The 18,867-nt window shown below is 34.0% G+C and overlaps 1 protein-coding gene across 1 annotated transcript in view; it reads left to right on the top strand.

Annotated features, from left to right (window-relative positions):
- The window catches only part of LOC132564522 (glucagon-like peptide 1 receptor), a 54,141-nt gene extending 49,896 nt beyond the window's left edge, over positions 1-4,245 (top strand). The window contains exons 13-14 of the mRNA XM_060229176.1: positions 561-602; positions 3,711-4,245. Coding sequence (XP_060085159.1) covers positions 561-602; positions 3,711-4,055 — 387 coding nt within the window. The 3' untranslated portion in view covers positions 4,056-4,245. The remainder of the gene's footprint in view (positions 1-560; positions 603-3,710) is intronic.
- Positions 4,246-18,867: the final 14,622 nt, after the last annotated feature.

Genomic DNA, 18,867 nt, shown 5'->3' with positions numbered 1-18,867 from the left:
TAGGCTGCTACTGCTTGTGCTGAAGTTTTCAGATTGTTCTGCAAACCTCATCTGAAAATTCAATTATCTCTTGAGTATGATACTCTGAATGATCTATTTTCAGCAAACGTTTTATTGACAAAGACATCATTGTGTAGGAACAATTAAAACTATAACCTACCATAGGAAGGCTCTAATTCAACAGACATCATTCACACTGTCATCATCCGCACTGTCATGAACTTAATCGTTCATAAAATACATAGTAGCTATAGCAATCTGCAAAACATTTTCGTTTTATAATTTGTTTTAAATAAACTTTTAAAAATGTGCCAACACCTTCATTATCATCATCATCATTATTAGTGACGTTTAATATGTTGATTGTCATGATAACAGTGACAAGAGCACCACTTGGTAGTTATCAAAGGCCTCGTTTGTATTAAACTAGGTTTACCACTTTCCTCATTGAATGTTGTACACTAGAGTAAAGTCTAAAAATACTTTTACGATGAAAAAATCATGAAATAGGTGTCTAGACTACACCATGTATGTTGATGGATATGTTTTTATCATTGCAGGGCTTGATTGTCGCTGTACTCTTCTGCTTTATGAATAACGAGGTAAGTGAACATTAGTTTCCTGGCACAAGTATGCCGTTGTTTGAATAGGACTTGTGATAGTGTCTCTGTAAGATGTTCTTGTTATCAATGATTTCTATATAATCTGTAAATCTGATGAAGTGTTGAAATATACAATACCATACCTACTTTATACCTGGAATATAAACACTGATTCTGACATGGTTTTAATTGCTATACATCTTCTTTGGTAGACGGAACTTTTCAGTCTCTAACATCGTAAAACTCTGCTTTCAAGATTCTTCAATTTGATATATCCTAGATCTCCTTTGGTAGACCGAACACCTCTGTCTGTAAAAATGTAAATCTCTGCTTTCAAGTTTCCACACTTTGATATAACCTTGGTGGAGGAAACATTTCAATCTGTAACATCCTAAAACTCTACTTTCAAGTTTCCTCGTTTTGAAATACCCTAAAGTTACTTTGGTAGACCGATTATCTTTATCTATAACGACGTAAAGCTCTGCTGTCAAGTTTTCTCATCTTGAAATACCCTAAATCTACTTTGGTAAATCGAATACTGCAGTCTGTAACAACTCAAAGATATGGAGGCGTTATTCCATACCCTAGATCTCTTCTTTATATACTTGACATCTCCTTTGTTTACTTCACTTTGTTACACTGTAAACTTATTGTCAATATTCATAACTGTTATATACTCTAGATCTCCTTGGTAAGCAGAATACTTCAGTGTGTGACACTAAAATGTTATAGTGTCACGTTTCATCGTTATTATATACTCTGAACTCATTGGTAAACCGAATACTTCAATTTTTCACATAGCAAACACCGGTGTCAAGTTTAATCGTTTTGTTAGCAAGTTTTATTCTAAACAATACGTGATTGATGAGGACAATTTTCATGAATTCCGGGCATTCCAGATTTCGGAGCACTGGGTTTTAATGTGCTTTTCGATTTTTTTCCCGAAGCTATAGACGCTGTTCAGTTAGGTCTCTCGTACTTGTATTCCAGCTCATCTTGTCATGCCAGTTGACCAATAAATGAAATATTTGAATTGGCGATAAAATATTCATCTTTATTTTCCTGATTTACACAGATTTATGTGTATCATTTTAAATGCATGATGTCGACATTCTTTCTTAAACATTTCTAGCCAACATGAAACAACTGTTTGCCAATATATCATACTTTCAACCCTATAAAACATGCTGAAACATTTCTCTATTTTCGCAGCACGAAACTACTTCCATTGTTATCTCATATGTTTGTTTGATACTCGTTAGTTTGTCTGTTGAAACCGTTGTTGTATACCTTGTTCTCATTTGCGACCGTGACATTACTTACATGGATTGACTAAGATTTTTGTGGCGAGTGTCGTCGATAAAGCAAAAGACGTATACTCTTCCGGAACATCTGGTCTTATTATACTTCTGCGTTTTCAGAAGTTTCCATATAAATCTTTCTCTGGTTCATACGTTTCCTAAGTGTTGATTAATTTAAGCTTGGATTATGATTATGTTAAGATATTTGTATATTATTTTTTATTTAATACAGTATGACTGTAAAATTAGAATATTGAAAATGTTGAGCGTACTATTGCGATTTAGATTTGCCAATATCCGCTTCAGAGATTAAACTAGGTCAGATGTTCATCTCCTACAACTTAATGACACAGGAAAGCATTAAATATGCCGTTTTAGTGATCTAAATGAACATTTTTTACAATAATTGTGCATTTAAGACGCCTGTGACCATGTTCACAATATCTTATCTTTAATCTTTTGGCTCGTCCGCACTGTTCTGACTACTGTAATCAACTAAATATCATTGAACATCGAATATGTGTTTGCGCCGTTTGGAGCTGCTCGCAGGTTATCGTAACACTATTGATGTGAAGGTCACACCTTTCAATTTTCCTGTTTGAAACTCACATTTCGTGTCAATTATTTCGCTAGTTAAAAAGTGTTATGTCTAGCGTCCTATAAAACGGGGAATTTTTTTAAAATAAAACTTAATTTGTTTAACAACAATCTCGAAACATGTTTTAACAACTTAGATTAATCGAGGTTGTTGGATCGGATGGAAGCACGAAATGAGTCTTATTTTGTGGAAGGAAACCTTGGACCCTGGGGAAAACCCACGTGGTCGGGAAGTTGACCCCATACCTTTTCACATCCGTTCCGGGAATCGAACCCCGGACGTCTAGTAAAAGACGAATGTGTTACCACTGAGTCGTCCGACTACCCTTAAAAAGGGAATGAATCATTCCTCGTTAACTGTCAATCGCAGTGTCACTTTTTTTTCAGCCCCAAAGTTAGCACTGCGTTTGGCTAAGAAAATATCGTTTTTGCGAATATTTTTTTTTTAATTCTTTACTGTTATCTGTTTCAAACAGTCACTTACTATTTGTTATACATGATTATCTCTGCCTGTTTTAAGTTAACAATTATCTTGACTGATTTATAATTTATTGATTCCCTTTCGGATATTTACAGTATATGTCACGTAAGTAAAAATACGTTATATGTTTCATATCACTTAGCCTTAACACATATAGTCTTTATCACCAAAAGGACCAAGTTTTTTTATACAGTTCATGAATATTTATATTCCGTTTATAACGACGTTAATCTCTATTGCAGGTTTGCAATGAATTACTTAATATGTGGCGGAGATATGTTCAGCCCACTGACCGCGTGGTACCGATATGTGTTTCAGCTCCAGCTAAAGTTCAATATAAACCAGAAACCTGCATCCCAGTCTAAACTGGGTAATACCAGATTTTGATTTAGGAATCTGGCAGGAACTGTTCGTGTTTTTTTTTTTTTTTTTTTTTGGAATATCATGCAGATATACATTTTAATATTTACCTAATATCTTTATTTGGTTTTGAAACAATGCACTAACAGTTTATTTGTATTAAATATATCTTTTTTATTGATACTTTACGGAGAGAGGCACATGCACTGTAGCCAAAATACAATAACTTTATCATTGCAAATAATTTTACAACTCGAAATAAGCATTCGCAAAACCCCACGTTCCGTTCCCGCCATATGTTTGTTTAACGTCTTACGTATCGTGTAAACTAAAGTAAGTAATTGATATATAAAATGTGTGATATTCCAGGTACGTTCAGAGATTGCCAAGGTCTGGAAACGACATATGCTTCGGCGACACAGCGCCATATCATTCCGATCAAACAGAACAATTTCAACTGGTAGTTCGATGTTTTTCCAAAGAGGATCTCCAACCTCTACACGTCACAATGATACGATCCGAGACATGGACTCATCTTTCTCCCCACCGCATACAACATCCACTCTTCTGCCAGTAACCATGGAAATTAAAAATGGCGATATTTACTCCGTGGATGCCAATAACGAGATCACAATCACTGTGAATGGAGCCCCCGTGAACACTGGAATGTCCACTTCGGAAGAAAATCTAAGTGAAACGAGTCGAATGTTGTAATTTTGAAGTAATGAGTGCTGATGTGGTTTTGAATTTAAAAGGCCACTATTCATTGGTCCAATGTACCGAAATAGAGAGTATATTTTGGAATAACGAGTAAGATTTATGTTTGTAATATTATCATATTGAATGGAGAATTTTGTGAAAAAAATTGTCTATCATACATCTTTCATTGGTTTATTTCCTTAATCATTTTGATAGCAATATTTTATCAAGAAACACTTTTTCTCTGTTCTGATATCTGATTGTGTTAATCAAGTATTATCGATATCTTTCTCTGAATATAAGTTTAATTTCCCTGAAAACTATTACCATAGAATTCCAACAAAGTTTGTGCAGCTGTAGACATCTTTTGTGGAAAGGTGTACAATGCATTCTGTCTCTCGTGTCTAGTACACTGTATTTCAAATAACTCCGATCCTAGACCTTACGTCCCTATAACACCAGGCTTTTCTGTGTCGTCTAGTGTATGAAACTTTATGTGTCCTAAAATTTTTCCGTGTTTCGTTTACAATGTCTGTTTCTATTAAATTGTCATACATTTTGTAAATATACTTTACTCTGTATTCCATCTTACAATGTTATCAAGTGTTTAGTGTAATTACACCCATTACCTATCGGTATGCTGTTACAGATATGTAATGTGACAAGCCGTCTTAACAACATGGCGTCATTGGCATTGTGATATCACCACAAAAGAGATACAGAGTGTGAATATCATTGTCAATATGAACATTGTATAGATAGTGAAATACTGTTTCGTAAATGATCACGAAGTATCACGTTAAGTGATCAGGAGAATCTTAATTAGTTTCTAATTCACATGAGATTGCCAAAACTCGCTTCTTATCATTTCTTCTCACAAGATGTTATGATAGAATGGGAAATAAGAAAATCGTTATTTATCATTTCATCTCACAAGATATTTTGATAGAATAAGAAACATGAAAATCGTTATTTATTATTTCATCTCGGAAGATGTTTTGATAGAATGGGAAAATTTTAAATCGTTTCTTATCATTTCATCTCACAAGATATTTTGATAGAATCGGAAACATGAAAATCGTTATTTATTATTTCATCTCACAAGATGTTTTGATAGAATGGGAAAAATTAAAATCGTTTCATTAGATCATCTTCCCGTCAATTAACTATTCTTAGTGTAATAACACAAATTACATCTATTTTTTGTTATTAGGAATATCACATCCGTTTAGATATATATATATATATATAATCAATGAAGTAATAGCAACAGTACAGACAAGCGAATTGTCAAATTTTCGAGGCAATCTTCCCCCTTATCAAGACACCAATATTACATAAATTACATCACATACAAAGAACATGAAACAAATACAAAGTTATAATCTAAATCGAGAGCGGTGGTGTCAGTTTAGGTGCCACGATAATCCTTTCGGTCGATGGATGCCGAAGGCTCTTTATGACGGACAAAAAAAATCATCCCAAGTTGTTGTAAATAAGATGATGATTAAAATAGCAAAATGTTTTACATCAATATCGGTATGTTTTGCACTTTAGACACTGAGCATATATATATATATATCAAATAATAGAAATATATATATATATCAAATAATAGAAAGTCGTTATGAATGTTCCCTCTAACAACACCAGGAGCTCGGTAAAAAAAAAACGTAAAACTCATTCCATAATCTCATATGGATGGAAACTCGTGAAAGATAAGCAGATAATATGAATTGAGTAAAGTGTAATTGTAGTAAAATGAGTGAGGTTATATAAACTACCTTTGAGTAATCATATTTGTTTTAAACAAGAAACTTAAGCCCTGGTTCTGCGTTTATTTTGTGAAAACGTTGATATTTTAACTATCTATGTTCATCACCTCAGTCGTCAGAATCTCTCTTTAGTCTCCCAGAAAATCCTTTCCGTGAAAGGTTACCGAGTTTCCAGTTAAATACCGTGAAGAATGTGTTTCTTGGTGACAGAGGTCATGTCACAAGCTGTATTACGTCCAATATCTCCATGGCAACGTTATGTATCCTAAACCCGGTAAAACTTATTGCAGGATACATAATCAAAGCCGTTTACTGTGATAAGCTTTATAATTATATCAATAATTGTTTTAATTGTTAAATGATGATAGTGATGTAGATATGCCCATAGTTAGCACTATAATGACGCGTACGGTATTGTACTTATGATGCTGTGATTGCACTTGTATTCATGTTTTTAGCGCTTTTCCTTGGCGATAGTAACGCATACATAGAAAACGTAGTGCTGAACCTTGAGAGGATTACAGAAAATACAAAAGGATATGATTACCTTGACATCACTATGTATATACACTGTATAATTCTGAGAGTGTTTTAATTGTGCGTGGCATTGTAAAGCAAAAAAAACTTTCTACTTAATGTATATAATGCTTAATACCGATTAGTTTCTATTGTTAAATCCTAAATGATGTATTGTTTTGCCACGTTTTCAATTTTACGTTAAGCATTGAATACGGATAGTATCATGATGATTTGTTTTCCTATTATGTTGATGTATCTATGGTAACATGTATAAATCATGTCATGTAATACAATGTAATACAATGTAATACAATATCTACATTATATTTTTGTATTGTTAAAACTTAGATTGTTAATATAATATTACATCTACATGGAAATGTCACTAGATATGTTTACACATCGATATGGATGACATGGGTCGGTCGCAAGTCTTTAATGGCACAAAGAATGCGTTAAATTGGAACATGTCCAGTGAACTGTCAAATGGATGGGACAAAAGTGTCATAATACTGGAAGATATGTAAATACAGGCATTGAACTGGCTAGCTTTGTAATTGATGGAGGCTATGACTAAAATGTGCTGACAAAAATTGCATATGTAATGTGATGTTTGTTTACAATTCAGTGTCATGGAGGATACATACCAAATATAGTTTTATTAGACATAATAGTTATTTTGTATTTTTTTCTGATGTCATATAACACTTAGTATATTCTGTTATCACAACCAGTAAGCCTGTGGCTGGTTATTGCGATAACGTCCGGTTCCCATGTGAAAAATTAATGAATATATTCATGTATTGTGTATCATATCAACCGTGTGCTGATACATGTAATATTGTGTGTGCTCAATATGCTATCTGAAATTCATTCTGATATAGTATTAGCATAATAGATTGATTTCGTATTCATATTACTCTATTTCAGTAAATCGACTGTTATCTAATACAAATTGTACACAATAAATCGTCTATAGATACATAATATAATGTGTGGACATCATTATCTTGTGGATTGTCCATTTTTAATGAGATTTATAAAATAACTTAATGCATTGTTATTTTTCCGACATTGATTTATTCAACATGACCTTTGGTATACTAGAATAATAAAATAAAGTCTCATATTATATCTATCTCTTTATCTTATATGTCTTTTTAATCATCTATTATGTTGTAAAATCACTTAACCGTGTCATATTGAATGAATCGCTCTTGTATCTATTTTTAGAACAGTGATGTCTAAATATAATATGCAGGCATATGACGTCATTGGATTTGTATTATATGACTTCACAATATGTAATATTTATAGAATCCCTATTATAAATATGAATGACACACGACCGACCGTATCCAATAAGACATAGCATCAGTTGTTACTTCTTGGTAACAAGGTAGTTACATTTACTGTATAAGTATAACGTTTTCCATGTCCTGACCTCTTCTAGACATTCATCTTAACGGTAGCGGTACATAGTCGCTCGTTTTTGGCATGATAAATCCTTCTAGAAGATAAGGTTCTGTGTCGGGGATGGATATCAATTTGACAATACACTCGTCTTTCAAAAAGATAAAGAGGGAATCATTTCCATTTTCATGCATTGCATATATTTAAATATGAAAGCTGCAAAACAATTTCTCTCTCCTTGATTTGGTCTATGGAAGAATTATCTTTGATAATCACTTGACGATTTATGACTGAAATAATTATTGTTTTACGTTTGACCGATTGGGAGAAATGTATATGCAAGTGTGCAGGATAAATAGAAAATAAAATATCCCTAATATTCAATAACAAAAGAACTTGCCGACTTATATCTTAAATATCGGATAAGATTCTCAACACAAATTCTCTTCGATGCTTATTCGACATAAGTGAACAAATTGAGCATTTTTGGATTTTTTTAACCCTACTGCTTATTGTTGAATAACGTCTTCATTAGATTTTTCAAAAACGATTTGCATTTCTAAGTCAAATAAATACTTTCCTGGTCACAGCACCCATTGCTACTAAAAGAAACCAGTATGTCTAACTGACGGAAACTTGTCTAAAAGTATCTTTTATGTTCAGGAAGAGCAATTGCAGCTCTTCTGTATCTGTTCAATTATCATTGCTTATGTAGTTTACTATTAAGAACATATGGTCGCCAAATCAATAACGTGATTATTTATCATAGAAAAAATCAGTGATATTTATTGAAATGAAACCCTCGTGTGTTATACAATGTTGTACTTAGTATTCGTAGCACGAGACTCTCTAATACACAGAACAATGAAGAACCATAAACAAAGCATATTTTGTAATAAACATTTAAATGTTTTCACATCCGGTTAATAACTTCATCGATTTGTTTGTATTTTTTCTTTTTTTTATTGGTATGACCTATACATTTGTTTTGGCAAAACATGTGATTTTGTGTTCAAATTCAAGATTGTGTTGTTCCCTTTGATATACTACACAACAGAACATGATATGAAAATGTTATGATATTTAAATAGTTATCGTACAGAGAAGTGTATGCCTCTGCCTAATGGTGTTGGCGGTCACGCTATCCATTTTCAAAAACCAGAAAGAAGGATTTCGGTAAAACAAATATGCTCATGTAAATTCCGAACTGAACTGAAACCTTCGTTGTTTAAATCTTCTTCTCTATTAGAATTAGAACAAAAAAGATAGTTAAATGTATACAATCGTGCTGATGACCTGCTTTTGTTTATATTTTTCGTTAGTGTATTGAATGTATAGATATATACAATGATTGATGACATTAAAAACACAAAATAGTTGGATGATATGTTTCGTTATTTTTTTTTTAAATAAACAAGAGCAAAGACTAACATATCAGTATTGAATCAGGACCCAAAACTGCACTGGAAGTTCCAGTTGTAGACAAAAACAGGAAAATAACAACTTGTCTTCATAATCATTATACAAACTCAACTTCAATAAAACTAAGATAAAAATATGAACGAAATATTTACAAGAATACTCCTAAAAATACAAAGGAATAAAATAAGGTGTTCTGAAGTGTAATCTTCTTCTGTTACATCGAACCAACCGCGAAAAAATGTCACGTTCTCAAATAAGAACAATACATATAAAAATGGATCCAAGAAGCCAAACTAACGAGCATCAAACACGTCCAGTCTCATATCGCACAAAAATAGAGTATCTCTGTGTGAGGTCACTAGGTAAACCGTCAAACTACCCCATGATTTTCATCAGCCTGCATATTTTGAAACCCTGTGTTATGAGTTTGTCCGTCAGTTGACGATTTCTTCGACGAAACCGTGATAATAAGTACATGCCATTGAATATCGAATAAACACAATTAATGCATGGATGTTGCAATACGGAAACTACAATCATCTCGCGTTCCCTACAGCTTTGTGAATGAATGTCCATGTTGGTTTCGTTGTAGGAAGAGAGCGAGATAAGAGGCTTATGTAGAAGAGACTGCCGTGTCTTTGTTAACAATTCTGGTTGGTATATATGAATGGCGTGGTCAACAAACTTCTTGTTATTCAAAGACAAGACGTCAATAATATATATCTGAAAATGAAACTGACTTTGCGATGTCTTTGTGACCTGTTTTGATAAGACCTTTGATAAATTTAGCCTGGTATGAAACAAGTCAGACAACGGAAGGGCACAGTCAAATCACATAGGTATGCCGATAGTCTGTTGGAAGAAATATCCACCAGAATCGATGTAGAGTTTGTCAATCAGAGACTCAATTTGGTTATGCTAGGAATGGAAGTCAGTAGCTTTTGACAAAGGCTTGGTTGCACAGCTAGACGAGCCAGCATTTAAATGTTATTTGTATGGATTATTGTGAAGTTTAGAAATCAAATTTAAACATTTTAGGAGATTGTTGAAAGGCTCTTTGGATTTCGTTAAATGTCGACATCTATCAATACCTGATAAGCCAATCGCTAGACATATGGCTAGGTCTTAACATCTGTTTTAGAACTTTGTGATCGAGGTGTCTATGGATTTTACAAACGACAAGTGAATAGAAACTTTCAATGCAAACGTGGAATCAAATACAGTGTATCATAATTATAAATTTTACTGCACCAGACAGTTGCCTCGTCCTTCCAGGACTCGCCGAAAATGCTAATTACCTAACCTGTTACCTAGAAAGCGGCTCAGTCGTAATTAATATCAAAAACAAAGAATTCAATATAGTTTGTAATTTTCCTTTTTGAATAATTTCAAACGAATGTTGATTACACTTTTCTTGTTTATACTATAAAGAAAAGATTGCAAGTTGTTGCGGAGTCTTGTGGAAAAATATAGTGACTGCTTATACCGACCGAAAGTGACGCTTAACTTCAAATAGCAGAATTAAATTTATCAATAATGAAGTTATATTACAAGACAGTTTACTCATGGGTTGCATCATCGAATCCCCTACTTACAAAACCAATACGTGTTGCAATCATAAGTTTAGCGTAGCACATATCTTGGCATTGACGAAAATCATCAAAATGGGTGCAATACCTTGTGTTCAAAATCTGCATAATACATCTGTATGTCTTCTTAAAGACTTTTCTACCGATGTTGATGTCGGACTTTGTCTCTTGACTTCTTATTACGATGCAATTCAGTTTAACCCAAACTACTGTAGCTTATACGTCCTATATAAAAGGACCGAATAACCAGCACAAAAGTTACGAAGCTTGTCAAGGATTTGATCCAAGACTATGAAAACAAAACATGGTGTGTATGAATATATATATATATATATGGATGACGGGGATGGACTTGACATTTGCATGTAAAGTGCTCATTATAAACTATTATCAGTCAATTTATTTTCGTTGAAAATCTTTTTATTTACAGGCATATAAAACACGGTTCTGTTGGCTTATTTACATCGTTAAATTTTGCCGTGAAGGAAATGTTTAACAATTACCCAAGATATAGGTTATTTGTGTATGAGGCCTTTTCAGTTAATTATCCGTCGCAACAAAGCTCCCAAGATATAGCGTTATGTCAGTTCTGGATCATTGTTGCATTCTCTTTTGGGACTTCATTCCCTCGGGTTATAAGAGGTCAGGTGGTAGGCACGGATATGTTTTAACATGTCTCTGTTTCATTGTGATGCATGTACTCCTACGATAAACGTCAATGGTCGTTTGTTCGTTGGTTTCATTTTAAAAATGTGTCATCTTCTTAGCGATTATGTTTGCCAACACTACTTATCTATTATAGATTTAACACTTAGCATCGATTTATCTATATATTATCCACAGTAATGCAATTGTTTTAGAGTAGGTTTCGTACCTCTTTGTCTAGACTTTGATATTTCTTTCGATCACTTTGCGGTTACCTAAATCGCATCCCAGGCTTCAGGTCTTTATGTCTTTAGCATCACAGACAAGTGTTAGAAGGACGAGACAGATGTATGTTGCAGTTTGATTGTTTGGCTTCTATACCCTGCTATACATCTATGTTAAATTATGCCGTTTTCAAGGATAGTACATTCAGCCTGCTTATTGAATGTTATCATAAGCATTGTCAGACCATACATATTATTTCTGTAATAAGAATTGAATCATTATCATCTCACAAAGCAATGTTCAGCACATGTGCGCAATTAATTTATTGGGAATTACTTGAAATTATACCAATTAAAGCGATCTTATAAGGGCAATTTATCACAGGCATCTCCTTCGACATAAACCAAATAAAATTGCCCAAATAGATAATTATTTACTACTGTAATTAACTACCCAATAAGAGCATTTAATTGGCGCCTCTGACTGGCAATGACAATAAGTTAACACTATATGAATTTTAAATTCAGGAAAACAAATGGCAAGGATGTAATTATACGAAGGAGCATTATCGTTTGTGGTTTTGTTTTTTGTTTTGATCACGGTTTGGAGCCAGTGTAGCGGACTGCTAATCATGCTAAAACATGGCTCCAGGTGAATGGCGACAGAATATTAATTTACGTGATGTCGTCAAGTTTGAAACTGGTAAATGTTCCACCATTGTACAAACATGATCAATTAGTATGTGATTTCCGATAGCTTTCTTAAAGAGAAACGTCATCAGCCATGGTGAATTTTGTAATACATTGCTTACTAATAGAAAGTTGTTGCAACCAAACTGTAATATTGCCAATATTTAACTGACATGCGTTTTTTATCATACTGATTTAACTATACACTTGTGATGTTTCTACAACATGTGTCACAAATATAACATCTCATCTTTGTACATTATAATGCAAATTACTCGAATATATTAAAGAAACAAATGAGTTGTCATAATTTTATCTTTACATACTGAGAAAACAGTATAGGCTGCTTTCCCATCATAATTAAGTTAATTTGATGTCAAGTTTGAATTAACTTGTAACTGTGCGATGATAATATGTTGCTAACATCATACCCTGTAATTCTGAACCACAAATCAAAGTCATTATCGAAATCATGTGCCCGGACAGGATAAGAATTCTACCTAAACAAAACCATAATATTTGCAGGATGTCAAACATCTAAATGTTTCACTTACGCAGTCTAAAAAGACCAAAGCAAATTCTTACATGTCAACCATCTTATTTCACGCTCAAATTTTATAACATGAGAGCTTAATAATAGGCAAAAGTAAAACATACATGAATGATGCAGTAAAACTGCAAGGAAACTATGACATGGTGTTCCGGAAGGAGGAGGGTCGTCCGCTTTATCGAGGACACAACACACATTTTAATTTTGGTCAATCAAATACATCTAGACTAACATGTCGACAGAATCAAAATGAAAAATCAAATTCAATTATACTATATCAAAACATAAACAGACGAAAGATTTACCTGGAAGTACAAGGAGAAAAAAGTCATGCATTTCGGAAGAATGAGCGTCTTTTGCTTCACCAACTATACCCATCATTCAAATCCAAGTAAGTAATGTCACGTTCCGAAATGATAGCAGTTTTAATCAGACACACGAACGAATAAATGGGCATCAATCACATCCAACTTCATATCGCACAAAAAATGGGACAACACGGCTTTCTAACGAGCTTCAAACTAAGCACCTTTACATGTCTGTTCAAAAAGCTCTTTTGGACGTCATTGTTGCAAATAGAGAATACTTTCTGCTAATCATGTTAAGCAGGTTTCTATTTGATATTAACTACAAGTCACTTGAATATGGACATGGAGAATTTTTCGCAATATCTTCTTCTTAAGAAACATAACAGCAATGAAACGTTAATAAGACTGTAGTGCCAGAACCATCATGTATGGAACTATATTAAAACTATAAAGAATATACCACATGTCACATAGAACCAAACATGAGACAAAAGAATATTTACACGGAAACCATTGGAAAAGAAAGAGAAAATCATATATTCTTACAGGATGAGTTTTTTCTGCTTCATCAACGACATCCGCGACTTTGTCAAATTTTGATAAGTAATGTCACGCTCTTAAATGAGACCAAGCATGCCAACCGGAATCATCACGTCTAACTTCATATCACAAAAGGATATAGAATATCCCCCACTTAGATATTTTTTATTCTCCATTGACTATATCAGTCCCCATTGCTCGAAACATGTCTATCCGTTTTGAGTATACTTCGTAAATCAGTCGGAAGCCTACATTTAAATTGCCATCACATTAACGAGTGTGTATTTTGCATGTATAACAAATGCAAAATTCCCTGTTCTGAAATAATCAGTGGTGAACACAAGTCTTATATTAATGTAAATTCGGTTAACTTAATGGAACCAATTAGCGATGATATATAGGTCCTGCTAATTTATAATACTTGTAAAACTCAGATGTCGATGATAAATGACATATGGAATATTTTAAGAAAGTAACCATGACAACAGTTTTTTTTTTACGACCGAATAAAATGACCGAGTTTTACGAGATTATGTGTGTACAGGAAGAATAAACATAAACATAACTGCATATACTGATTTGGCTAGAATTAGACGTTTCCAGTGTACGACCAAATGCTAATGGCCTACATTTATACCAGTAAACTGAAACCACTATTTAGTTCCATTTAAATACTGTGTTTCACGACAACATAAAAGTGTTAGAAGTGTGTGGGTAAGCTGACTAATCATCTATACTCTCCTTATCTAGATTACATATACATGTAACCTATCCTTACAAACTCTGTTATTCGGGCAATCTGCTTACTCTGTGTTATGTCACGGAAGCTAAATGACATCAAGTTAGATCGGCACACTTTCTTAATTAGACAGATGTGTTGACTCTGGTTAAATCTTCAGAACTTGATCGCTTACATATTCCTTGAAAAACGGATTTAATCTCCGACCATTCTTATTAATCCCATGATATTTCACCCAAGACATTAAACAGAAATCGTAATTCAGCGAGTATTGATTAGTAAGGACTTTTATATCAAATTCCATCATCTGTGCTGTTTATAGATAATTTTGTGTGAGGACATGTAGGTCAAAGCTACACGATAGCTAGGTTAAGATTTTAATTACAACAGAACACGAAGTCAATAAAACATTTAGATGAAAAATGCGATAAAATACCTAAACTTACAGTTTAACTACTGACCGAAGGCTCTCACGAGACAATTTGATCCTGGGCAGACATAACCCAGACTGTTATCAATTCAACAGTATAAATATTAAAATTGACATACTGATTTAGGAAATACAAGAATATGCACAGAGGTTATTATGAAAAGAGGCGTATCCAGTCTGATAAAAGGAGTACTCGTTATGAAAAGAGGAGTATTTGTTATGAAAAGAGGTGTATTCATTACGAAAAGAGAAGAGTTCCATTTTGAAAAGAGAAGTTTTCATTATGGAAATTATTGATCATGAAATGAGAAGTATTCTTTGTAAAAAGAAAAGCATTCGTTGTGAAAAGATGAGTATTCATAATGAAATGAGTATTATCCGTTATGAATAGAGAGTATTAAAAAGAGGAGTATTAATTTCATCCTGATTATCACATTAGCTTCTTATTTTTCATAACTGCATCGAAAGGTATATTCGAAAGATAAGAAAATACCAACATGTCATTATAGTCGTAATCCAAACTCAATTTCAATAAAACGTGGGCAAAATATGAACAAAAGAACTGTATAAGCTACACGGTTAACATTCCATGAGATTACGACCAGTTAGGTATTCTCTGCTTCATCGAGGACGATGTAAAAATGGATTTCATAAAATCTTCAAACAAAACAGGGATGCTGTATTCAGAAACATGTGTGTCCGAATGCTACATCCACATGTTCGATTTAAACACTACACTTTCATAGTCCTTAGCGATTTAATAGGAAGAAAGAATTTATTCAAACGTTAATCGAAGATCCAGTGATACCATTATATGTTCAAGCATCCCAGTAGACATAGTTTACAAAATGTTGCAGATTATACGCCATAGTAAAGTCGGCTACTAATTTAGTGTGCATTCACCTCTTTTTAACTCTGATGATTATTCAAATGCAATAATCGTGAGTTTTGAATAATTTTGATTTGATTGCAAGATGCCAAAAACGTTCTACTGATTTTTGAGAATACCTGAGAGCGTAGACATGCTTCGAAGGACACAAACACGAGAGAAATTCGTACATCAGTGTGTTGCGTTCTTTTGTTTTGAAACTAACAACAACATCAAATACAAATACGAGAAAAAAATCAACTACAGTACATCCCTTGGCGATGCACTTATTGTAACAAACAATGACAGCACAGCAAAGGTCTTGATGCAGACATACCATATCACACTTAATCACACTTTACACCTAAAGCTGCGTTGGTCGTTACACAACTTTAGTGAATAAAGAAGCGGAAACTAAAGAAGACAGGGAATTTAAATGACTGGAGCGAAAAAAAATCAGAATTCGACGTAGACAAATTGGTATTTTGATATCACAGCAAAGCCATATCTCTGAGTTGGACAATTGCAAAGTAGTCTATAAATGGTGGTTAGGGAAGCTATCATGATACGCAGTAGCCGACTGATTCTAAACAGTGATGAGGAGGCCAAGTGACACTAGAACATCTATGACAGGTTTAAACAAAACGCAGCGGTATATACTTTGTCATCGTAGTGTACATTAAATAGTAAATTTAAAAGCAACCTCGACTTGCTATCATCACGTGTATTATAAACATTATATATGTACGCCAGAGCGAGTACATGTACGCTACACACTTGACATTCAGCTGATGGAGGTGACAGTGTGGTCATCTAAACGTGACATGAAATTTATTGTCTTTTGTGGTGTAAGACCCATCCAATTCACTACTGTATCGATATTAAGATTGATCAAATGACAATAGTCTCCTATTGAGCAGATGTGGCTGTTGGCAATGTTCCTGAGTTCAGTGCTATAGAGTAGAGACTATCTATAACATGGAAGGTGGATGAATGGTAAAACGCTGGTACAAAGACACTAATGTAAATGTTGACATTCTTAACTTATCAGTTAGTTGTAGTATAATCTCAATTAAATTGCATCATAACCTTATTTCTTCGATGTCGTCAGCAATGTTTTGGACTTAAGGCATGACATGCAATACTTCGAGAATTCCATGACGACAGAACCATCGAAATATAGACAGGGAAGTTCATTTACCAAACAGATAATCAATTTTAAAGCAGTGTTTGACAAAATTACCAAACCATTACATCCGGTATATGCTTCCGCTGTTCATATGAAGTTAAAAGTGGTCGACAGATCCACGGTAAACGTCTGGGGACTAAAGGTCATCGGCAATATTTATCCCTTACAGTAGATGAGTTGTGTTACTTTAACATGCAGGCTGTGTTTTGTTTGCCTATGAATGAATGTGGAGCAGGTGTCTTAAAAGTTTTCTTTCCGATAATGACGTCTGTAGTAATTTGATTTCTGGAAAGAGCCGTCTATAACAAGACCCGGGTAATGGAAGGTTCGGTCCAAAGTCCATGGCAGTTTAATTTCGGCCATGACGCCTTGATATGGAGAGGCAAGACGGCTATAGGACAAATGTCTTGATCATAAGAAAAACAAATTAAAATTCCAATGTTAAAAAAAACTTTGTGGTACAGATTCTTCTCGTTGTTAATTCCAACGTAGATGTTTGAATGCCAACATTTCGTGGTGCCGTTCTGGTATATGAATACACTTTTGAAGATATTGTATTTTTTCACATTCTAACGAACAAACCAAAATATGATATGGTGAAAAACTTTGGTTTCATTACTATAAATCCATTCATAATATTTACAAAGTCCCTAAGTAAGCACACAATCCACTCTGGCTTCACCTATATGTAACATATAAACAAATCGTTTTGGTCATAATCACACTACATGAGCTACTTTTTAATATTTACACTGTATGACCTTTCATTGGTAAACGTATTGGATTTCCTTTAGTGTTTTACAAGTAATTTGTCGTTGTCCAACAGTTTCTCGCGCCAAATACAAGACACTGTAGAGGCAATAATTCATTGACCCATAAGCTGGACGATGTCCCATAATTCCCAATTATTGGGTAATGAGACACGTCAGAAAATGCACGCAATACGTGTCTGTCAAAGGATATAAGTGGACTCAAATGTCAATACTTCTTGACATTTTTATTACTCAGCTGAAATCAAAATGTTTTGTAAACAAAACAAAACAACCTGACCAGTCACAATTCGGTAATATGAGCATTATATGGTAAGAATCTGAGTTCCGGGTTTATGGTTTATCGATCCATGAAAGATGAACGATTTCCTGTCCTCGCCAATTTCTCTACTCGTTTGTAAAGTAAAACGTAACACGCTATATGACAAACACATTGATAAGTCTGGGTTTGTAGGACGCGAGACTTTTCCTGATGCACGACCGTCCTATCACTAAGATTGAATTATCGTATTCCCCAATTGATCTTATAACATGACCGTTCAATGGTCTGCGTAGAGATGAAACTATCATCAATCTTTTTTTTCCGCAGGCAGATAGGACATCTGTGAATAACAAGCGTCCATGTTACCCTAATGTTTGTTTCATTCCACGACACCATCTACTCTTTATCAAATGGTCGAAACGGACGTGTTACTTCTAAGATATACGGAAATCCACTGGTACCATCAGGCTGAACAATTTCTCATAACTCTTTGCTACTTTATTTATGCAATTTTATGCTGATGACCAAAATGACTTTTTAGCAATTTTTAACGATGTATATCCCTTGCGCTTGTGATACCACCATGATAAACACTCGTCGAGCTGAAACTGTTACATGGCTGCTTCTGCGATCTTATTTCTATTTAATTATGATGTCATCATGTGCTTCGGCATTTTTAATTTTAGTGTAAATGTCATCTATACGGCGTATTCTGAGTTGTTCTTTAATGTTTTGTTTGTTGAGTATGAATGACCCTTTAACAGTCTTATAACAAGATGAGATGGTGTATAAGGTGTTTGAATCAAAGTCCCTGCCAACCACCAGATAACAGCCTTATAACAAGATGAGATGGTGTATAAGCTGTTAGAATCAAAGTCCCTGCCAACCACCAGA

This window comes from Ylistrum balloti, unplaced genomic scaffold, assembly GCF_031769215.1.
Source record: "Ylistrum balloti isolate Yb309-2 unplaced genomic scaffold, AGI_CSIRO_Ybal_v1 Utg372350, whole genome shotgun sequence".
Classification (NCBI taxonomy): Eukaryota; Metazoa; Mollusca; class Bivalvia; order Pectinida; family Pectinidae; genus Ylistrum; species Ylistrum balloti.
Note: the sequence above shows the minus strand (reverse complement) of the source record. Positions and strands in the feature narration are given on the sequence as shown.